Genomic DNA, 24,598 nt, shown 5'->3' on the forward strand with positions numbered 1-24,598 from the left:
CTTGAGACATGCTGATGTCAACAAACCTTTTCATTTGTGGATTTGGGTGGTTAATAAATCTTACTCAGCTTCACTGGGACAACAAGTTCCTGGGAGAACATCAAATGGAATTGTCAGCTATTACTCTACCCTTGTCCTCCTGCTATGGCAGGACAACATCCTTGCCCGTTGATTTGTGACGGTGCTGAGTGGGCTGTGAGAGTGACTGAGGAATTAGTAAGTCACCAGAGAGTCATTGTACATACCAGCCATCAAATTTTGAAATTGCTCATTAACATTCGTCTGGGCTCCATTTCAAATCAGAGACTTGCTAAATCGGAAACTACTTTTTTTGAGCAAAAATGTTGACATTTAAATTGACTCTGGAAACGCTTTTACCTGATGAAGGAATGACTCATAACTGTGTACATGCATTATAACATGTCTCTGTAAGTCAGAGAACAGAACCCTTAATGGATGCTATAAATCTCTTTATAGATGGTTCCAGCTTTCTTGAAAAAGGAGTTTATACAGGCTGGGCTGTCGTTAATGAACACGGCAAAACTGTCAACTGTGGAACTCTTTCTGCAGGTGGTGCTCAAGTGGCAGAAATTATAGCCCTTTCGTGAGCATTGCAGTTTGGTAAAGGGAAAACGATTAATGTGTACATGGATAGTAAATACGCTTATGGTGTGGTGCATGATTTTGGACCTGTGTGGAAACGCAGGAGATTCTTGACTACTGCTGGATTACCCATTTCTCACCAGAAACAGGTTGTTGAGCTAATGGATTCTTGCTCTCTCCCTGCAGAGGGGGCTGTTATCAAAGTTACAGGACACTCCAAGGACAACTCCTTTGAATCTAAGGGAAAAAAACGCAGCTGATCTGACTGCACGAGAGGCTGCTCTTTTGAGAAAGTACACAGACAGAGTTGAGGTTCTCTCTCTTTCTCTCGTGGATGAGGAAGATGGGGGTGTAAATGATAAAGACATTTTTTAAATGTATGTTATTACTGATGGGGATGAGCAGGAACAATGGACTAAGTTGGGTGCACAATTGAATTCTGATGGACTACGGATGTTTAATGATTGTATTGTATGTCCTACTTCTGTTCATGTTGAACTCATATCTTTGTATCACAGTTTGGCACATGCAGGTCCTGAAAAACTGTATTGCATGATTTCAAAAAAATGGTGGTGGCCAAAAAAAGAGATCCGCTTGCATTGACTTTTGTAAAAGATGTCTAGTATGCTTGAAAGTTAATTCGCCATCAAAACACAAAATTCCTTTGGGGTATGCTCCCAGGCCACAGGACCCGTGGACACATTTACTAATTGATTTCATTGGTCCTTTACCTCCAAGTGGGGGTTGTACATACATATTAATGATTGTTGATTTGTTTTCAAGATGGGTGGAGTCTTTTCCACTGAGAAACTGTACGGGAAATGCCACAGCCTAAACAATGCTTAATGATATATTCCCTAGATGGGAACTGCCTTAGCAAATTGATTCAGATCAGGGATCTAATTTTACTGTTAAAGTAATGAAAAATGTCATGAAAATGATGGGAGTCAGACAGCATTTCCACATACCTTTTAGACCGCAGTCTAGTGGTTCTGTGGAGAGTACAAACTGTACTCTGCAAACTGCTCTGAGAAAGAAAGTGCTGGAGTGGGGTAAGGGATGGCACTCAGCCTTGCCAAAGATTTTCTTTAGCATGAGGGCTAGCCCAAACAAAACAATTCAGCTTAGCCCTTTTGAGATTATGACAAGCATCTTCCATGGGATGGTCCTTTGCAACATTAGGGTCCTACAGGCCCTATGAAAGATGCTCTTCAAAATTATTTGAAGGTTTGAAGGATCAAAGTTTGAAAGATACTAGAGTATGTGTCATTATTGGACAGGCTGAAAAAAAATCTCCCTGAAGTTGGAGATAAAGTTATGTTGCAGCGTGAAATTGTTTCTCCTCTTGGTCATAAATTAGACGGACCTTATATGGTATTGTTGACAACAAACACATTTGTCTTACTAGATAGGGGAGCTTTATGGAGGCATTGGTCACAGGTGAAACCCATTGGGGGAGATCACACCTAAATCCTGTTTCCTTATTTTCCCCCATGAGTAACACTCACATTGTTTCTTGCCTTTTGTGTGACTAACCTCATTCTGGAACCAGTCTCTTTACATTGCAGATGGCTGGGCCAGATGACGTATTGAAGCTGCAAATACTGCAGGAGGAAGTCCGGACAAAAAGAAGACTGAAAATGAGGCGGGCTTTTATCCGATTGGTCCTCCCACTCTCATTACTGCTGGTAATCATTATTGCCTTGTCATTTCTAATGTGGATTCAAATGTCTCTCTGGACAGGTCGATATCATTCCTCTACTACCAATTGGGATTGTGAAGTTCAAGACTGCCGTCCATCATGGGTTAAATACCCATGTCTAAATTCTCCTGAGGGTCAAACATTAAATCCAGCAGCCTATCACACAATTGTTGATTCAAGTGGTAAACGTAAATGTTTCCGATTGGACGGTGAAGCAATAGTGACTTATTGGCTTGGTCACTCCCAGAGAGTACCCTCATATTACAGAAAGGCTGGTGGGTAAACAGAGGAGACTTGAATGTCTTTGATGCTAAATTCATTACTCTCAGTTGGATAAAAAAAAAAAAAAACCCAGCTCAAGAAAATCCAGTGCATGTAATGTTACATTTAACCATATAGGCCGTTATGTAAACAATCAGAAGCCTGTAAAAGATAATAATAACAGACTGAAATGAGCTATCACAGATAATGACAGACAATACGAAATAAAAGAAGGCAGGTTAATCAGATTCCCTCTACAACCTAAAGCACCCGATCCCAGACACATCATGTCTTACCATGTGCCAGGTTCTTGAAAACAAAATAGAGTCCAACATGGTAGTGAAGACAGTGATTCGTAGCTATATTGACAAGAATATCTTTGCCCGGGACATTCTTTCTTCTAACTGGTACAAAAATATAGAGACAGATACATTTCTGATGAGGTGGAATGTACTTAAATGGGCATTCAGTAGTTCTCTAGCTAGCGTTAGCATTTAAACAAATCTCAGAAATCATGTGAACATGCTCCTACTGTTAAGGACAGCTTATTATTGTCCCTCATATCAATAATCTTTGGAGACTCTCTGTGTTTCACGTTATTTCTAAAGAAAGTTATTATCTTTATTAGAGAACTGCTTAGTGTAAAATAAACCTCACTTATCTAGCGATACAGAATGTTATGGTAAAGGAAAGATTAGAATAGTTTTTGATGATCAAATTTAGCATGTGCAGGGATACTGTATTTGAAGAACTCGTTTTATGTCATGGTTTACACAAAATCCACAACAATCGCTATATCAAGCTACTCTGCACTAAACTAATGAAGACATAGATGCCTTACCATTACAGATCTTTACTCTAGTTTTTTTTGCCTTTGCCGGTCTTTCTGTCTTCTTGCTTGAAGCAAGTTGCTTCAGACCTTTTTTTGCTTCTTCGGTAGTACAGCTACTGAATCTTCCGTTGTCTCCACTGCTAAAGCACGATAAATAATTATGTTCCATTGTGTTCGGTCACCATAACAAATTCCTTGTGTGTGTAAGTATACTTGGCAGTAAAGCTCATTCGGATTCTTTTTCACTCTTTGCATCAACAAACAACAATGTTCTAAGCATAACCAAGAGTGTCTACACAGGCGGCAGCCAATGAGCGCGAGGATTCTCTTTGACGTTTAGTGAAACACCACAGGTCATGTAATTTCAACATGGCAAAACACATTGAAGGGGGTGACCCGCACCATGTATAATAAAACACTTTTTATAGAAAACTATTATGAGTACAGTCTTCATCTCATGTGAGTGTACACCATTTGGATCAAACTTCACAAAAACACAATTCATTCGTTAATGTGTAAAACTTTTTAAATTGGCTCCAAACTACTAAATGCAACTTTAAGCCAGTTAAAGTTCATGTTGTCAGATGGGATGTAAATAGAACCTATGGGGATATCTGTGATCGATTGGGTAGAATTGATAAGACTTCAAAAGATGGTTTTGATATGAATGGAAGTAATAACAAATTACCTCGTGATTGCTCTTTCACTATATTGGCCTAGATACACTAAAACTGATGATCCGTGGAAGATGACTATACATGCTGAATGATGCATAGGCAGAGAGATCAAACAATGTTTTTTTGATACTTTTCCTCCAGGTCAAAAGGATGAGTGTGAAAAGATTGCTGAAAAGATTACCAGTACTAAAGTTATGAGAGATCCAACAGATCTGTGTAATGCACCTTTTGTTAAACTAGATTATAATTGGGATAGTTTTACTGATGTCTACATACAACATAACATGGCAATGATGTTTGCTAACAAATCAGTTATTAGAATGGAACAACTCCATGATCATTTATAAAGAAAATGTCAGCACCCCACATCCATGATTTATAATATATAACTATTTGGATGCATTTGAATATGTTCCACTTGATTAAGGAAATTATCTCCAGTAGGATTCACTTGTGCCTGTGTCCTGTTCTGTAAAACCAATGATGGGACCTTGAGTAATATTATGGCTAACTAATTATTGTTTGCACGAAGGTGGAAACAGACCATATTTGTAAAGAGTCTTTCTGAACTACTGGATTCCATTGGCTTGTATAGCAAATTTGAACTGCAGAGAACAATCAGTAAACTCTCTCAATTGATTGCAAACCTGAGTCTGAGTTTTTATTCCTCAATATTCATATCGTGGACCCAACTGTTACCCCCTACAGTATAAAGTACAGACTATATACTACAGAGTGTGGAATATGGAGTATGGCATATAAAGAATGAAAAATAGAGTGTGGGGAGAAAAAGAAGCAAGGATGAGAATGGAGTACAGAGTAATAAATAAAGAGTAAACAGTATGGAGTATAGAGTATGGACTACAGAGAAGAGAGTATAGAATACAAAGTTTGGAGTATGGAATATATTGAGTATTGAATATAGACTATAGAGTGTGAATTATAGGGTATGGAGGAGAAATGGATTAAAAAGTATTGAGTATGCAACAGATTATGAACTATACAGTATAGAGTACATATTACAGAGTATGTAGTACAGCGTAGAGAGTATGGAGTATAGAGTATGGACCAGAGTACAGTGTGGATTATACAGTAAAGTATAAAGAATAGAGTACAGAGAACAAAGTATAGAGTATGGAGCAAGTATAGAGTGTGGACTATTTAGTATAAAGTATAGAGTATGGAGTATGGAGTATGGAGCCTGGAGAATTGAGTATACAGCATTGAGTGTGTACTATGGAGTACAGATTGAAGAGTATGGATAATAGAGTATGGGGTATACACTATATGGTATGGAGTAGAAGTTATAGAGTATACAGTATTTAGTATGGACTATAGAGTATGCAGTATGGACAATATAGTATACAGTATGTAGTATGGAGTAAAGAGTGTACAATATGGAATATATAGTATACAATATGTAATACGGAGTAAAGAGTATACAGTATGGAGTTAGAGTATGACATGCAAAATACAGAATATAAACTATACTGTACAGATTCTGCAGAGTAAAGAGTGCAGATTAAAGAGTATGAAGTATATATTGTATAGCGTATGGACTATAGTGTGAATTATACAGTATTGAGTAGAGTATAAAGAACGGAGTACAGAGTACAGAGTAAAGAGTATGGAGCAATAAGTATAGAGTGTGGACTATGGAGAACAGATACTAGAGTACAGATAATAGAGTATGGAGTACACACTATAGGTTTTGGAGGATACAGTATGGAATATGGAGTATAGGTACAGCTCTGTGAATTCTGCTGTTCTGTGGCATTAGTATCAAAAGCCAACGGATTAAAGACAAAGTGTCACTTACTTTATTCTGAATATAGCCGTTAACCAGGAGCAGAAGCCCTGCAGAGACAACAGAAAAACAAAACTGTGAATGTAAGACACAGACAGACAGGCGCACAGACCCCTACACACACATAATGCAGAGAACATAATAATAATAATAATAATAATAATAATAATAAGACAATTACTGAATATATTAAACTTGTTCTGGGTTTTACTGAGCTTATAGCTCTCTACACTTAAAAACTCCTTCCAGGCCGGTCATTCACGAGAGTGAAAGGGAGATTTCTCTGCCAGGATTACAGGTGAAGATGGCCAGGAGATGCTGAAGGAATATAATGAACTCTTAAGAGCCTGGAAAACTGCCTTAGAGGAGAGAATTTCCAGCAATGATCCACCAAAGACCGACTACGCCAAAGAACATTTAAGCAATAGTTTAAACCTGGGGTGAATTCTGATGACTTTTCTTTGAATTTACTTTTTTGGGTGAACAACCCCTTTCTGCACACATGAAACGGGTTTCTCCTCAGGTGCAGTTTGTTAGCGACTTGTGAGCTAAATCACACATTTCCCACTAAATCGCTTAAAGATATCCTGAGCTTTCAGTTTGGGAGGAAAGAGAAGAGAGTTTATTCTGAGGTTTTGTCGAGTCAGTTTCTCAAAGCGTTGGTGGGACGTTCAAGGACAGCGACAGATATGAATACAAGAAGTGCTGCTTCATCATTAGCATGATTTAAACTGAAATGATGGTGGAAGTTTTCAACCTCTACAAAGGCTGTTCCTCTCAAAACATATAAAACGTTGACATGTGGTCAGTGTTCCATGGAAAAATCTATGGAATACAGGGGGAGCAAGAGAGCCCATGAGATGGATCCAGAACTGCTCTTTTGGAAATAGTTGAAGGAAAGCTTACAGGCTTGTTTTGACTATCGCCAAAGTCCCTTTAGAGCAAGTCAGTTCACTCAGCAGCCATCTTAGTAGCCATTCCTCAAGATTGCATTTCAAAAACATACTTGAAATTAAAAATAAAATCTGACAAAAATATCATAAAATTTATTTTTTTCTTTAACTGGACCAGCCTGAAAAGTACATTTTTAGCATGATTTCAGCTAATGCTAATGTACTTTTAAGAGTTAAAACAATAAACCAAGGGGCCAACTGGCATGTGGCTTACGTTATCTCGCTGTTCGAAATCCACCGAGCTTGAGACGGAGGTGAGACGTTCATAGCGGTCTGGCGTTTCAGAATGTAGAGCTGAGGCCACACTGTGAATGTAAAAAGAGAGAAAGAGTGAGAAACATATCAGATATTCATAAAGGAGGAGGCTTTACATTTAAACTGGAATTTATTATTACTCTGAAGGCCTGAAATAAACTGCCGGGGGCCAGACTGTTGGAACATCTGAACGTCAGGTCTGCAAACATCTAAAATTCTCCACTCAAGCAAATGTAGGTCAGTCTCATTTCAGTCTTGAAGAGGTCTTACATATTTATGAGCTTGAGCAACAGAGAATACATTTGTAACAGTTCTTTCAAGATCCACGGTTGAGATGAAGACTAATCTACTTGCAAAACACATCCTAAACGTGAGCAAAGATGCACGGACCTCTAACACGAAGACATTGACGGTCTTTCCAGCATCTTCACACTCCATTTTGCGCCATTTTGAGAGTATTTCGTGAAATGAAATGTATAAATTATCACAAATGTTTCCAAACTAATCATATTGGTACAATTATTTGTGCATAAAACCTGTGTATGAATGTTTTTTGGGGTTTTCATACAGTAATCATGATTCATCAACAAGTATGTGCTTTTTTTCTACATTTAGGATAAAAATTCAGTGACCCTACAATAGAGCGCAACAGTGCCCGCCCACTTTTTCAGCCATCTTGGTTCCGCAAGTATTCCTCCCATTCATTTTTCCAATTGGATATCATAAAATCCTTCATAAAAAAAGTTCTACACTATGAACCGAACCAATCAGCTCCGAGGTGAATCACCACTTTACAAACTTTGATTTGAAGCAAAAGTATTTGAAAATCAGACAAAAAGAAAAAGATGCAAGACTGTGTACTTAAAAAACTACAATCTCATGAAGCATTGTGAATGATGTAATTGAATTTAAAACAATGGAAAAATATACAGTAAAACTATTGATTTAAAAGTAGTTGATTACAAGTACAGAAACAATCCATTAAGTTTATTGCAAAATGTTTAGACATACTGTATACAAATTAGAGCTGTCAAAGTTAACGCGTAAACGCATGCGATAAATGTAAAACATTTAACACGTTAATTTTCCTTAATAGCGATTAAGGCATTTACCGCCGCAATTTAATTACCACAGAAGCACGTAAAGTCTTATCTCTCATGAAAACGCAGAATGAGACGTCCTCTGCGAGTGATTTTCACGTGGAGTTTAAAGCGTCGATTGACGCCGGCGTTGATGACCTGATGTGCATCATGAATGCGGGTGCACGATTGCTGTAACAAAGCGGAAAGCCACAGACTGTGTAGGGTGAGAGTTCAAGAGATTTAATGCCATTTGCAATGAAAATGCAACCTATGGGGAGACTAGTTCTTTTAATTAGTCAAACTCCCACTTAACTAAATGTTACTTGAATTGGTGATATTTTAGTGCATTTCTATCTTTATACTGTGGAAGGCTTGTTTGGAAAATGTTAGTAAAAATAGTTACATATTGTTTTCTTTTCTAAGAAGGAAATAAATGCATTCTGACAGGAAAATAAGTATAGAGTCAAACAACTTTTAATCAACTAACAGCACTAATACAAATATACAGTATAAGCTGTTTAAGAGTGTAGGGAAACAGACTCGATTGCGACATTCATGGGAGTTGGCGGTCGCTGCAGAGCTCTTTTGGCACGCTTTGTTTGCCGTGATTCTGTGATTGGTGGATCCATCTCTGCAGGATCATGGGTAGTGTAGTTCTTCACCAGGAATTCACCTATTTAGCACGATTAAAAAAGATGATGTTGAAATAACGTGGACTGATGGCTTCAACAGAAGCATATACCATCTATTAACAACCTCAGAGCTCACGGTAAGTCTGTCTGTAAAGGTTTATAAGTTATCATTAAAAATCACTTTGCCTTTTGAGATAATGAATGGGGTTTTTACTTCCGGAACCAGACTCTTGCACTCGAAAAGTCTTATTTCTTTCAGTGCAAGAAAAATGATTATATGAAATGTGCGTTATATCTGCAGTCTGGGATAAGTTCTGCACAAAAGAAACAGCTAATCAAGTGTAGTCTACGATTATGTAAAAGGTCTTCATTGTGTAATTGAATTTCGATCGTGTGAGAAGCTGAAATAAAAAGTGAACTCATGCAATTAGCATGTATAAATTAAGTTGTTTAATTATTGAAACGTGAAGAACAGTTCCTAATTGGGCAACAGCTACAGCAGAGAATCTGTGGAAATGGGGTCCAGAAGAGTTGGAATTCTGTCTCACACGGCTCTATTAATGCAGTTCCTCCGTTGTAAGTCCAGATGACTGACAGATTCATTAGACTAACGGGAATGAAAAGATCCGTGAGGGATGCAGAACTGTGCCTTAAGGTGGGAATCTTCCTCTCTATGGCTTATCTGAAGCAGGTTGCACCGGGTGTGCCTCAAATTAAATGATATGAACAGGGGTTCAAAAGGTAACTGTGCCGGAATGTAAATTAAAATGACTAAAATAAATCTGAAATAGGCTTTTGCAAGATCTAAGAGACCCCTTCCTGACCTCAGCATTGAGTAACTGTGTTTTCGTAAAACTTTGAAGGTGTGTGTGTGCACGTCTGAAGGGGCTGTTCAGTCACAACATGCAAAAAAAGTTAGATGCAGTGAAACAAATATAACAGAATGCAGGTGTCTCGAGATGAGTTTTTAAAATTTGATGTTTATTTTAACTCCATAAGGGGCCATTCAGACTAAACGCGTTCTTGTGCTAAAAAAAATAAATAGATTAATGGAACAGAACAAACAGAAAATAATGCAGGTGTTTAGAGACACATTTTTAAAAGTTGATCTTTTTATATTGATAAGGTGCCGTTCAGTCCAAACACATTCTTGCACTAAAAAAAAAGGTAGACGCATCACAATGAACAGAATAGAATGCAGGTGTATCGAGATGTGTTTTTAAAAGTTGACATTCTTTTTAACTTGATAAGGGGCCATTCAGACTGAACACATTTTTTGGGCTAAAAAAAGCTTGATATAGTGAAACGAGTAAAACAAAACGCAGGAGTCTCAAAACATGTTTTTAAAAGTTACAATTCTTTTTACCTTGATAAGGAGCCGTTCTGACTGAACATGTTCTCATGATAAAAAAAAAAGGTTGAATGGGGACTAATGATGTCAAGCTCCAAAAAAATAACACTAAAGCACCATAAAAGTAGCCAAAATGAATTGCATACTATATTCCAAGTGTTCTGAAGCCATACGATAGCTTCATGTGAAAAACATTAAGTAATTATTCGCTGAAAGCATTGCCCTCTGCCGAAGCTCTCATGTCAAACACATATTTGCACATTAGAAGTTAGGCAAAGCACGATCGGTCATGTGACACATGAGAACCAATGACGTTTGGCATCACTGACGACAAATCTGGCGCACCGCGTCGTCAATCGTACACTTGTATATAATATATATATATATATATATATAAATAATGAAACTGTGAATGAGATATGACAACTGTGGCCAACTTCAGGGCTGTTCAGACTGAACACATTCTTGCATTAAAACAGCTGGACGCAGCGCAACGAATGGAACAGAATGCAGGCGGTTCTACGCAAGACGCTGAAAAACAGCGAGACACCTGTTTGTTTACATTTACATAGCAAAATAATTTAAAAACAGTGCATACAAATGCACAAACTTGTTTGGTGTGAACAACCCCTTGGATAATAAACACAAGAGTTGTGTGGACAACTTTCATTACACTTGATGGTGCTTTTTTGACATTTTTGGAGCTCCGTCCCAATTCACACTGACTGTATGGAGAGAAAAAAGCAATTTTTGGTTGAACTATTCCTTTAAGATAGTCTATTTCAGTTTGAAATATTTAATGATCCACCTGCATTGACAGAAAACAACACGGCTAGTTGTAAATCCATTTGCAATTGCACTAATTTGATTCAGAAATACGGGGCAACATTGGGGAGAACCACAAGCACACAGCTAGCTACTGTCAAAATCGATATCAAAATACAGTCACGTGGTCACCAATTTTGAAGGCTCTACATGAGATATAATTGACTGACCGCATTCACAAGGGTGGGAAGAGTCACAAAACTTAGGGGTCTTGGTTGAATCCACTTTTTTGAAAGCACAACAGATCAGGGAAACACTCAAACATTATTTTACCTGCGTACGGGTTCATAGTTATTCCTTTCCTTTCTTCTACTGTAGTTAGATATCAAACATCACAACAACAAAAAATATGAAGGGCAGGTGGTTATTCACACTAATGTGTTAAGAGGTCATTTGGAAAACAAATTTACATGAGTGAGTCAACCAAACACACAAACAGATTCAGAATTTAAGAATCAGCTCACATCCAATTCGTGAGCGTGAATTTGATTTGAATTGGCCACGCCCCACAGGACGCTGAATTGGAATTTGAATTGAAATGACGGGAAGAGGAATTGACTGAACTGATTGCAATTCAAAGAAATTTTACATAACCTGGGTTTCCATCCACGCATTTTTATGCAAACTTTGGAATATCGCATAAAAAGTGCTGGATGTGCATAGTTTTGCAGCAAACCATGAATTTCATCATTCATTTTGACCAATTAATTATGCTTTAATTTAATTCTGAATATATTGCAACCCTAAAACACACACACACACACACACCCAAGGCAAGAGGAAAGTTCATATTTGGTGAGCACAGAAAAACTCAGTCTAGAAATTCAGCCCATACATACACACAACTTTAAGCGGTATAAGGCACCTGTGGTGTGTTAGAAATGGCAAAAGGTGAGAAACTCCCACAATAACAAGCTATGAGACACACACATACACGCAATTTTTTTCAGAAGTGAGCCGTTAGTTCAACAGTAAAAGCAGAAAAATAAAGGTGTGAGAACTCAGAGGAACTTAAAGAACATACTACTCCCTCTCCTCCAGACCGCTGAATCTTCTCTTCTGTCTTGGAAGGGAAAGAAAATATGGAGGGAAAAATAAGCTTGAGGGGAAAATAATTAATTAAATTCAATAAATCTCAGCAAATCAGCTTTTTTGTTAAAAAAAAAAAAAACAAATAAAAAAAAAACATGAAAGATATAATATTTTATGGGAAGGGGGTTGAGGGTTGGCCCCGTGAGGTCCCCATCCCCCCTCCCAACACTTTAGTGCCAACCCGGCCTATATTCATATTTCATACTGGACATAATACTTTTTTGAAGCTTTAATTTATCGGCACACCATGTAATTAATTCAATGAAAATGTTTAATCGATTGACAGCCCTATTATATATATATATATCGTTTTTTGTTTTTTTTTTCCTCAGTATAACAAGTATGGTGCTGCTGTGAGTTTACAGATCCCCAATCAGTCATTAAACTGATGATCCCTCAGTATTTGCTTCATGAGAAAATCAATACACACTGATTTTTCAGTGTTCATGTACCCAACCTCAATCTAACCATTAGCTCCACTCTTCTCAACAATGGTAACCTCCGGGGGCCTGGGTATCTCAGCGAGTATTGACGCTGACTACCACACCTGAAGTCACAAGTTCAAATCCAGGGCATGCTGAGTGACTCCAGCCAGGTCTCCTAAGCAACCAAATTGGCCCGGTTGCTAGGGAGGGTAGAGTCACATGGGGTAACCTCCTCGTGGTCGCTATAATGTGGTTCTGGCTCTCGGTGGGGCGCGTGGCGAGTTGTGCGTGGATGCTGCGGTAACGCGCTCAACAAGCCACCTGATAAGATGCACGGATTAACGGTCTCAGATGCGGAGGCAACTGAGATTCGTCCTCTGCCACCCGGATTGAGGCGAGTCACTACGCCACTACGAGGACTTAGAGCGCATTGGGAATTGGGCATTCCAAATTGGGGCGAAAAGGGGAGAAAATCCAAAAACAAATTAAAATAATAATTGGTAATCTCCAAAAAAATTCAACATAACAGAACATTAAACACTACCACGTCTCCCACTTGTTTCACTTTGCACAGAAATACATTAAAATATGAGAACTGGAAATCCCCTGCCCAGTTTCAGAAATGCTTGATTATTCACATAGTCCCAACACAATTGGATTAGGAGAACATTGATGGATTGTATAAAATGAAATTAAGTTCAGTCCAAATGCTAAAGAATTATGTTGCATAAGCTCATTTTAAAGTAAGTAAATTGAGCAAGCAGTAAAATTCATGTTGAGTGAACACCATCCGTTAGAAGTCTGAATCAATTTGAACTTTTCATAGCAACTTTTTAATGACTGTGTTGAATGTCACTGGACTTTACTCAATATAGTTATGTTCTCATCTCAAACATAAATGTATTAATATGATTTCAGGTGTACTCATTTAGTATTTTTGATAGAGGTGCTTTCCCTTTTTTTCAGTGTAAAGGATGACTTTAGCCCAGATAAAAATGCAGATTCTAGAAATGCAACTCCTTGTTCAACTAGACGGAGATTTGCGACATGCAATGAGGTCTTTAAGTGATGTGTGCACAGCAGATGAGCTACATGTCAGTAATGTTTAAATTAGCCATATGCATTTCACACCAACAGCTGCATAAAGGGCTCCGTTACACCAACCATTAGCTGTGCTTTGACTTTAATGTTCAACTATCTAGACGTGTCATCTAAATCTGTACCCCACAAACCATTCAGTTATGTACAGAAAATATCCACGAGACAGTAAACTTGAATGTGTTCTGAGGCTGGTGCTGAGCATACAGTGGCAAGTAAAAGTATGTGAACCCTTTGGAATTAGCTGGTTTTCTGCATTAATTGGTCATAAAATGTGATCTCATCTTCATCAAAGTCACAAGTATAGACAAACACAATGTGCTTAAGCTAACACACAAACAATTATAATCTTTAATAACTAGTTGATCCTCCTTTGGCAGCAATAACCTCAACCAAGTGTTTCCAGTAGCTGCAGATTAGACCCGCACAATGTTCAGAAGAAGTTTTGGACCATTCTTCCTTACACAACTGCTTCAGCTCAGACATATTCTTAGGATGTCTGGTGTGAACGACTTTAAGGTCATTTCACAGCATCTCTATTGGGTTAAGGTCTGGACTAAGATTGTGCAACTCCAAAAGGATGATGTTTTCATGTTGGCATGTGATGCCCTTTTTACGCCATACGTTGTTCTGCGTGTTCTTCCCAAACAATTCAACCTTAGTTTCATCAGTCCACAAAACATTTTCCCAGTAGTGTTGTGGAGTGTCAAGGTGGTCTTTGGCAAACTTCAGGTACGCAGCAATGTTTTTGTTGGAAACTTCCTTCGTGATGTCCTGTCATGGACACCATGTCTGTTTAATGTTTTCCGTATAGTAGACTCATGAACGGAGATGTTAACCAGTTCCAATGATTCCTTCAAGTCTTTATCTGTCACTCTAGGGTTCTTGTTTACCTCATTGAGCATTCTGCGGTGTGCCTCCAATCTCTTTTCATTAATTGGATGCCAGGTTTGCCAACTCCTGACTCTAATTAGCTTTTGTTGATATCATTAGCCTAGGGGTTCACATACTTTTTCCAACCTACACTGTGAATGTTTGAAAAACGTATTCAATATATACAAGAACAATACAATCATTTGTGTGTTATTAGTTAAAACAGATTGTATTTGTTTACTATTGAAACTTAGATCTAGATCAAACTAGATTTTACACCTTTAAGGCATACACCATTTATACATAAAAGCAGATACTTCCAAAGGGTTCAGATGCTTTTTCTTGCCACTGTTGATGACATTTGAGAAACACAGAATCTGCATTCAGGTGACTCTTTCCTCTGGAGTCAATATCCAAATGTCACCATTAAGTTTAAATTGCCTTTGGGAACAAATGACACAGTGAATGTCATGACTAAGCAAGTATTCCAAGGTTGGATGGTATGACCAAAATCTTTTTCACAGTACGAGTAATTTTATGTCATGGTAATGGTATATATATATGCCAATGCAGATGTTTTATTGGATATTCAACGAAAAATCGGTTTATATTAGGGCTGCACAATTTATTGAACAAATAATCGAGATTACAATTACAGCTGCCACAATAAACTAAACATGAAAAGTATTGATTAAAGCAGTCAATGTAGGTCTACTCGTGTTAAGTCAAAATTTTCTATTTAGCATGTGTTTTTGCAGCCACAAACCATTTTGAATAACAGTTTCTTGTTCATGCTCCTGTGAAGGCCAATGTGAAGCTGACCATTTATTCTTCATTTACTGATAAAACAGCTATAAATTAGCCTAATTCAGAAACAGTTCTCAGCTTATTTGGGATGTGTATCCTACATTAAAATACTTGCATGCATTTTATTTACCCAAAATAAGTACATGCACGTAAAATTAATTCAATTTCAAGATCAAGGAAAATACTCGACAATTAGTTTATACACCAATCAGCCACAACATTAAAACCACCTGCCTAATATCATGTAGGTCCCCCTCATGCTGCCAAAACAGCTCTGACCCATCGAGGCATGGACTCTACAAGACCTCTGAAGGTGTCCTGTGGTATCTGGCACCAAGATGTTAGCAGCAGATCATTTAGGTCCTGTAAGTTGCGAGATGGAGAGCGGACTTGTTGGTCCAGCACATCTCATAGATGCTCAATCGGATTGAGATCTGGGGAATTGAGACCACAAGTCAACACCTTGAACTCTTTGTCATGTTCCTCAAACCATTCCTGAACAATTTGCGCAGTGTGGCAGTTCGCATTATCCTGCTGAAAGAGGCCACTGCCATCAGGGAATACCGTTGCCATGAAGGGGTGTATGTGGTCTGCAACAATCTTTAGGTAGGTGGTATGCACATGAATGCCAGGACCCAAGGTTTTCCAGCAGAACATTGCCCAGAGCATCACACTGCCTCCTCCGGCCTGCCTTCCCATAGTGCATCATGCTGCCACCTCTTCCCCAGGTAAATGACGCACCCGGCTGTCCACATGATCTGAAAGTCAACGTGATTCATCAGACCAAGCCATCTTCTTCCATTGCTCCATGGTCTGGTTCTGACACTCACGTGCCCATTGTAGGTGCTTTTGGCGGTGGACAGGGGTCATCATGGGCACTCTGACCGGTCTGCGGCTACGCAGCCCCATACGCAGCAAGCTGCAATGCACTGTGTGTTCTGACACCTTTCTATCATGGCCAGCATTACGTTTTTCAGCAATTTGTGCTACAGTAGCTCTTCTGTGGGATCGGACCAGACAGGTTAGCCTTCGCTCCCCACGCACGTCAATGAGCCTTGGGCGAACCATGATCCTGTCGTCGGTTCACCGGTTGTCCTTCCTTGGACCACTTTTGGCAGGTACTAACCACTGCATACAGGGAAAACCCCATAAGACCTGCCGTTTTAGAGATGCTCTGACCCAGTCGTCTAGCCATCACAATTTGGCCCTTGTCAAAGTCGCTCAGATCCTTACGCTTGCCAATTTTTCCTGCTTCCAACACATGAAATTCAAGAGCTGACTGTTCACTTGCTGCCTAATATATCCCACCCCTTGACAGGTGCCATTGTAACGAGATAATCGATGTTATTCACTTCACCTGTCGATGGTTTTAATGTTGTGGCTGATCAGTGTATTAGGGCTGTTGATTTAACGTTTTACTTTAGTGTGATTACTTTGTAAAAAAATAATGTGTTAGAAACATTAACGTACGTAAATTCTGTAATAAGCTTATATATGCGATATGTTGAAATAATTGCAATTAATCAGCACATCATGAAATATATATATATTTTATATATTTTAATAATCGATTGACAGCCCTAGTTTATATATTAAATAACAGTGTGCTAATGCCTCAAAACACTGAAATAAACATTTTACAATTTAACATTTGATTATTCTCTTTTTATTTGTACCTGATGGACAAACGCGCCAAAAGATACTAGTATTCATAACAAATGAATGATAACTCTCACATTATATAACATCCAAGTTAAAAACTCTAAACATTATAAAAAGGATAGTTCCGGATGTAATTTATTTTTGGATGAGTCATCTGTTCCCGTTACGCACACCTGTGACCGCACTTCAACTGAATTAGTGTAGAAGTAGTGGCACTGCTCGGCAACTGTAAATAACTAAAAGGCACTTAATGTAACTAAATAAGGTTTGAAAAAAGAAAACAGTGGATCAATCTATTTCTAGCAACAAAAATAAGCAGCGAATAATTTACAATCGATTCAATGAAACATGATATAAAGAGGCAGGAACATTTCGGTCTTCACTGCACATCTTTGGGGGAAAATAAAATAAAGAAAACGATGTGAAAATAGAAATGCAGAGCCTTAATGTGGCAGCAGCAGAACACAGTGCAAATATGCTCAGCAGCTAAAGAAACAGATGGTCTTATGAAACAGATGGTCGGATGATTGTTCTTTAATTCACGTCCTTTCTGCCAAAACAGTGTCAAGAAATGCCAGTGAATGTCAAAGTTTTTCAGTACATTTAGTTGTGCCTGGATATTTAAGCTGTTAGATCTAGAGATTACTTATTAATGGGGGACAAAATGTGCAATGAATCTACACCACTAGTTCTAAAATAAAACATAGTAAAATAAAATACAAATATAAAATAAAAAAAATTCATAACATTTTAAATAAAAACAAATATTTAAATAAACCAGTGTTAACCTAATTGTTAAAGGTATAATTTATACTGTCCTGTGGTATAACACTTTTATTCTGAACTTTTGTCCATTTGTCAACTACACCCATATACATATCACTGTACCAGACACAGAATATTCAAAGGAAACAATGAAGATAGCATACAGGTTATTTGCAGTTCATTACAGTCTGAAACTAATGTGTAGGAGAGATTCATTCATTGCAGTTGACATTGAAATGACACCCGTCTATCAAACAGGTGTGACGGTGTTGTGTCCTTACCTGTCAGCATCGGTCACCAGAGCTAGACGGCCATAATCCCACGCCACTTTCCGCAAGATGGAAAAAACAAATAAAAGAACCTGAGATGGAGAGAGACAGAAAGACGAGGAAAGTTATCGGATGTATCTAAACTATGGCTTTAATTCATCTATGTGATTTTTTTAAATGCCGTCAACACATATTATTTCACATTTCAACTGTTCTTCTTTACGGGTCATTTATTAATAAATCAAATTTTATGTAAAATGCTTTGGAGGTTTCGATTTTAAAAGGGAATCATGTGGACGTGTCCGAAGACTGAAATTAGGGATAATAAAACCTAATCTGAATGGAACAGTTAGGCTGAAGTCATTGCAGAAGTTTAATTAGGTTTTAGGGTTTAGAAAAACCTGAGCTGCGTTTCCCAAAAGCTTCGCAAGCTTAAGTTGATCATGGAGGCCATTGGCGCCAATGGTTTCTACCATCCTCTTTGGCTTACGATGCTTTTGGGAAACGCAGCCCTGAATCAGAATGGACTAATGCACACTTTAGGGCTTTGACCAATATTCTGTTTAAGCAAATGTGTCTGGAAACAAATGTTTTATTAATTGTCACGGAAAACCAAATGAAAAAGGTTTAAACAATAAACATGACAGTTTATAATCAATCTCAGGAAAAGTCATACGAATTTGTACGATTTGATTCCCTTGTACTGTTGTAAACGTGATACATAAAAGATATTTTGATGCAAACCGAAACCTAACATTAAAGTACAACATCTTATCCAGACCCTAAACATCCAAAAACGCCATGTTTTGTACCACATAAGAAAGAGAAACATCTGGGTTTTTAAACGTGCGTTTGTGAGATTGAGAAACTGTCGGGTTTTTAAACGCATAATCGTAAACATTTTCACAAAAAAAAACAAACGAAACAAAAATCCCTAACCCAAACCCCATCTCTAAACCTAACCATATGGTGGATCATGTTTTTAATTGTAAAATGTACAAGGGAAGAAAGGAAATACTAGGGTTTTGAAAAAGATGAGGGAAGTGTATGTGATTTCGCGCAATCTGATTTTGCATGAATTCGCCATCTCGTACGAATTAGTACGAATTGTCATGAGACCGTGTTGGGCAGTTACCACACTAAAGAAAAAAAAGATGTCTAAAATAGCTAAATTTGAGGATAGAACAGAAATGTAGCGCTTGATTTTTACATTTTTTACACAGCTTGAAGCTTTCAATCGTATTTATTTTGACCAGAGCTCAAAAGGCAGAACATCGATTTGGTCACGTACAGCTTGTGTTTTACAGTGATGTGCAACTGTGAGTTTTATTCAGCAGCAGAAATACAGGTCAAGGGTCCAACCAAGACAACCGGAAACTGGGTCAATCCTTCGGAGCACAGTGGCATGTACTATGAAGCAGGTTTCGGTGGCTAGCCAGGTAAGTTTTAGTTTAGTTTGCCTCAACCCCAGGTTTTAGGTGCCATGAAAGTTGGTCGGCTTTTAGTGGTGTTCATCGCCATAGCAACTTACGCTACACAGCTAACCTGCTCCGTAGCAGGTTTCGTTCTGGAGTACAGATCGCTAACAGATGCTGAACCAATCAGCTGTGAGTAAAATGACATCTCTGACGCAATCAAGTCACTTTACAAATAAAATCTTAGAAATCCACAAAATCGACACTCCATGAAAAATTATTTGAGAATGTAGATTTTCAGCAGACAGAGTGTTGTATTTTATATAAAATTTAATTGCTTTTCATTTACCCTCTTTAGCCATAGCATAAAATATCTTAGAAAATAAAACATAATATATTAGGCTATCTATAAAACAGCCAGTAAGATGGATTAATATGATACCGACAAAAAAAATTAAAATTATAATAATGTTTTTAAAATATTAAAAGTTCAAGTTTGCTATACAAAGGGGTGAATCCCACTCAAACCCCTTCTTTCTTTCACGGACTCGAGATGAACACACAATATTTTACTTGAAGTTATAATAATATAAGCAATAAGCAATATAAGCAGTACACAAAATACGTCTTTTATAAAATGAACAAATACATATTATTGCATGCCAATTTTTGGTAATCCATTTCAAAGCCGCTTAATTACCCTAAATATATTTTGTTCAGTTTTATTTCTTAAGGACAAAATAAGGTTTTCTGGATGTATTTTTATACATCCAGTTGAATATTAAATTAACCTGTCTAATCTTCATTACAATAAACTGTTAATTTAGAGCACTCGTACAGAATTTGACCGTTATGAGCCTTTTTTTCCTCCACAATTTCTCCAATAATCCCCTTTTACCAGCTACTGTATTTACTTTGAATAACAGGTGTTATAAAACATCTCATTTGTATCTTCCAAAGCATATTCCCTCCAAACACTGGATTGAGTATTGTGGAATATATGATATTTCTTCCCAGGTTTGATGACTAATTTTCATTTTTAATTCATCCTCCCACCTACCTGTATATCTCTAAGTGCACTCTTTAAAATTCCTAACATTTTTATTGGATTAGTTGTATTGTATGTATCAATTATATAATTTATTAATAGATGCATTTCCTTTTTTATTTCTTTAACTTTAACTTCTATTCATAAATATTTTCTTACCTGTAAATAATTTAAAAAATTGTGAATTTGGAAGCTTTTTTGCTATTCCTTTATCAGTGAACAATTGCTGATATCTTTTCAGACCTCTATCTGCCCAAAACATCAATGTATTATCTAATCTATTGGGCATGAAATCAGGATCTTAAGCAATTTCTTGTAAATTAACTATAACTTAATTTTACTATTTTTCTTTTTTTCTAACCAATTTCTAAAAGTACTGTTAATACAAATATTATGTATTGATTTAAATGTGTTGATCCCACATTTGATACATTTCCATCTTCCTTTATTTCACTTCAGATTATTTTTTACATTTGGGAATTCTAGTCCTCCAAGCCTTTTTGACAATTTACGAATTTTAAAACTTCTTAAGGTTTCCGATAATCCCATATATATTTACAAAGTAGTTTATTCCATAGTCTAACAACACTTTTTGATATAACTGGTAGATTTAAAAAAAAAAGGAAAATAAACTTGGGGAGAATATTCATCTTTATAGTCTCTATTCGTTTTGTAATCAACAGTAGCCTATACTTTTTTGTAATAGTTTTGAATGATATGTACAATTTTCAATTCAAATAAATACAAAAGCTTTTATATTTTAAATAAATTTAATAAGCCTGTGTGTTCTTATTGTGTGCATATATGAATTCACTTACGCATATGCCAGCTGTTTTATATTGTTTTTATCACATTAAGTATTAGTGTGCAGCAGTCCTCTTGAGCTCTCGTAGCAGCCGCTGTTTCTTGTTGTGCAAATGTCTTTAATTGCTTCATCATTTTAAAGTTATCCCTTGTACGGTGTAAATCATGTGTTTTAAGTCTTTATGATTTCATGCTGAACTCTTGAGCAGTGTAAATGCATTTTCATTTTTTCTTATATTTTTAAAACAATGTCTTGTGCAAAGTTCAAATGCATTTAAATTCTTATTTTCATAATCATCTGCTTTCAGCAGAAAGGTAAATCCCCCTGTGTCTCTTGCGAGAAGTGAATCGCGTTCTCTCACACGATTGGTTGTGCGCTGAAAACGTCCCTCATTCATGTGCACGAGTGCGTAATCTAATCTTAAAGTCAGACTCGAAGTCTGAGTTGACAGAGGAAGTTGATGAGCTGCATCATGGTACCAATTAAGCCTGATTGGATTGGTCTGAATTGGTCAACCTGAAACCAATCCTGAAAGTTCATTCAGCGACCTTCATGGTACAGGCCTCAGGTCATCATCCTGATTTATGTTCCATTAGTAAACAATGACATGAGACATGAAGATCAATGTAAACTGGTTTCAAAGTAACCGTATGATTAGGTCGTTAGAATCGGCTGAATAGACTTTTTGTTCTCTTGTTTTAAGTATAAACCCAACTAAATTTTTATAGCTTTAAGCTTAAAACAAGCCGGTCTCAAGAAATGATAGTAATACTATGAGATGGCGAAATCATAAAAGATCGTAAGATTGTAAAAAAACGTAAGACTTCCATAGAGACAGAACAAACGGAAACAATAAACAATGTTATTGCGATTTTTCCTTAGTTTAACCTTTACCTGTTAAAGGTTCAGGGTTTATTACGAGAAGAGCAAAGAGCATTACAGGTTATTGACATAAATCAGTCATTTGTATTGCATACATAAATATGGACGAACATTTCCTTAAAATAAAAGTGTTGTATAACTTAAACTTCATGCATGTATTGTATCGGTTTGACATTCTAATCGGTTTGTTAATTGGTTAGTATCTATGAGGAATAAAAGTCATTCCAAGTCGTACAATATCTTACGATTTCGCAATCTCGTACGAATTGTTACAAATGCAATCTTTTTTAATGTAAATTGATCTTGATGCAAGGACGTTTAGATATTTTTACTTGAAAACAAGTCAATAATACTAATTTAAAAAAAGACCAAGGATTTTACGACTGGATCTCACAAATTTTAAGTCAAAATACAATTTTAAGTCTGTATTAATAAACACAGTATTAAGGGTTTTATTAAGGAGTTATTAAGGTAGTTTTGTTTTTTATGTTAAGCTGTTATGCTATCTTAGATCTATCTTAGCATTGTCATTGTGCAGTCAAACATCTCAACATCAAAAACAACAAAACTACCTGAATAACTCCTTAATAACAACAGTGATAATTACTCTGAAAAAAGTCTGGCCGTCCTCAAATTGTTATTTGAATAATGAGAACCTCAAAAGAAAAAAAACAGTTGAGCCCTGGTATATAATGGTTGATCCATAAAGTCAAAGTTTTAAATCATCAGTTTTTTGCAGCTAATTTGAAAAATGTATAGTCGTTTTTTCTAGGCAGTGCTTGAAGGTTTCACATGTGTAAATTTAACAGTTTGCATTAAACTTACCAGGAAGCACATGAAGTCGAGCGCGAGGACCGTGGGAACTCCTCCGAACGGCAGACCCTGCAGCACGGTACTGCGGATCCGGGCCGAGTAGCAGTAGTCTTTGGAAGTGTTGCTGTAACAGTTGGCCTGACTCGAACAGGCCAGGTTCCCGAAAATTCCCATCATCACGATCAGACCTCTCCACAATCACTGTAACATCCTGATGAAGAACCTGAAGAGATAAAGACAGATTTTATCAGTACATTCAGGTAGTCAGTTGTATTGCCGCATAAGATTGCTGAGCCTCGACCTGACTAACTGAAGCAACCTCAGATCATAACACTGCCTCCAGAGGCTTGTACAGTGGGCACTATGCATGACGAGTACATCACTTCATGAGCTTCCCTTCTTACCCTGACGTGCCCATCGCTTTGGAATAGGGTAAATCTGGACTCATCAGACCACATGACCTTTTTCCATTGCTCCACAGTCCAATCTTTATGCTCCCTAGCAAATTGAAGTCATTTATTACCAATTAGCCTCACTAACAAGTGTCTTTACACTGCATCAGTTAGGGTTAAAATAATTGTTGCCAGCTGAAACATAATAAACACTGCAATAATGATCCAATCATAGGCTCTTAATCTGCTTATTTAAATCTTATCTTTTTTTTTTTTTTTGGCCAGGCAGTGTATAGTATATTGTTACCATGATATAAAATAACTCATACTGTTTTGTAAGATTTTGTTCATATTACCACTTCTACCTATCAACTAACCCTAATCTGCAAAATTTTCACAAGATTCACTTTTTCTTCTGCTGCGGTTGAGGTACAGTAGATTTAGGAGTAGGGTTGACACTGAATCACATATTATTTGTGATTTTAGCAGCTTAACAGCCTTGGTTATAATGAGTAGTCACTGTATGAAAAGACCTGTGAAAACATTTTTCAAAATATCTAAGTACTTTGGTTTGAAATAGCATGAGGGTAAATAAATTATGACAATATATTATTTGGTGAACTATTCTACCCTTTAACAATATTCAAGTTGACAATCAGCATCCGTCTCTCAGCACCGAGGCAACAAGCGGAGATGAAACCAGTCACCATTTAATGACAGCACTCTCTTTTCTCCCTCATACTGGGGAGATTATATAATACCGACTGTTCTGACGCAATGGAACACTAGACTCCCGTTTGATGAGCAGCCAGCTCCTCTCCACCGTTTGCACCCACTCAATCCAACCTGCCAACGATAGCGGTTCCCTCCGCAACCCAGCACTGCCAAAACCTTGGCAGAACTAGGGGAAATCTATACAGACCGTTCCAAAACCACTAAACCAGGACACTATCTAGATCTAAAAAACAGGGATGGGAATCGTAAGGAATTAAACAATTACTGTTCAGATTCCTTAACAGATCAATTAACATTTTTTTGTTTTTTTTTACTTTTGAGGAAGAAATATTTGGAGATAAGCAATTCTTATTGGATTTAGTGCCCTCAGCAGTTTGTTGCCAAGTGATGAGATCATATTTTAACAAAACAGATTCTTGCAAAAGGTGTTTAGACAGACATTTTAATTAAGAGATTTTATTCACGTGGGCCTGGGTAGCTCAGCAAGTAAAGACGTCGACTACCACACCTGGAGTCGTGAGTTCGAATCCAGGGCGT

The 24,598-nt window shown here is 37.3% G+C and overlaps 1 protein-coding gene across 9 annotated transcripts in view; it reads right to left on the bottom strand.

The window, feature by feature from the left end:
• The window catches only part of LOC127426023 (CSC1-like protein 2), an 86,686-nt gene that overhangs the window by 39,050 nt on the left and 23,038 nt on the right, over positions 1-24,598 (bottom strand). For 6 of the 9 annotated variants that reach the window (XM_051672459.1, XM_051672462.1, XM_051672458.1 and 3 more), the window contains 6 exons: positions 22,947-23,157; positions 17,984-18,063; positions 12,005-12,043; positions 11,254-11,292; positions 7,050-7,140; positions 5,895-5,932 (listed from right to left, as the gene is read on the bottom strand). In XM_051672459.1, coding sequence (XP_051528419.1) covers positions 5,895-5,932; positions 7,050-7,140; positions 11,254-11,292; positions 12,005-12,043; positions 17,984-18,063; positions 22,947-23,111 — 452 coding nt within the window. In that variant the 5' untranslated portion in view covers positions 23,112-23,157. Of the gene's footprint in view, positions 1-5,894; positions 5,933-7,049; positions 7,141-8,712; positions 8,846-11,253; positions 11,293-12,004; positions 12,044-17,983; positions 18,064-22,946; positions 23,158-24,598 lie in introns of those variants that run through there. The other 3 variants (XM_051672466.1, XM_051672464.1, XM_051672465.1) reach the window with 3 other exon arrangements.

The sequence above is a fragment of the Myxocyprinus asiaticus genome, chromosome 35 (assembly GCF_019703515.2).
Source record: "Myxocyprinus asiaticus isolate MX2 ecotype Aquarium Trade chromosome 35, UBuf_Myxa_2, whole genome shotgun sequence".
In the NCBI taxonomy this organism is placed as follows: domain Eukaryota; kingdom Metazoa; phylum Chordata; class Actinopteri; order Cypriniformes; family Catostomidae; genus Myxocyprinus; species Myxocyprinus asiaticus.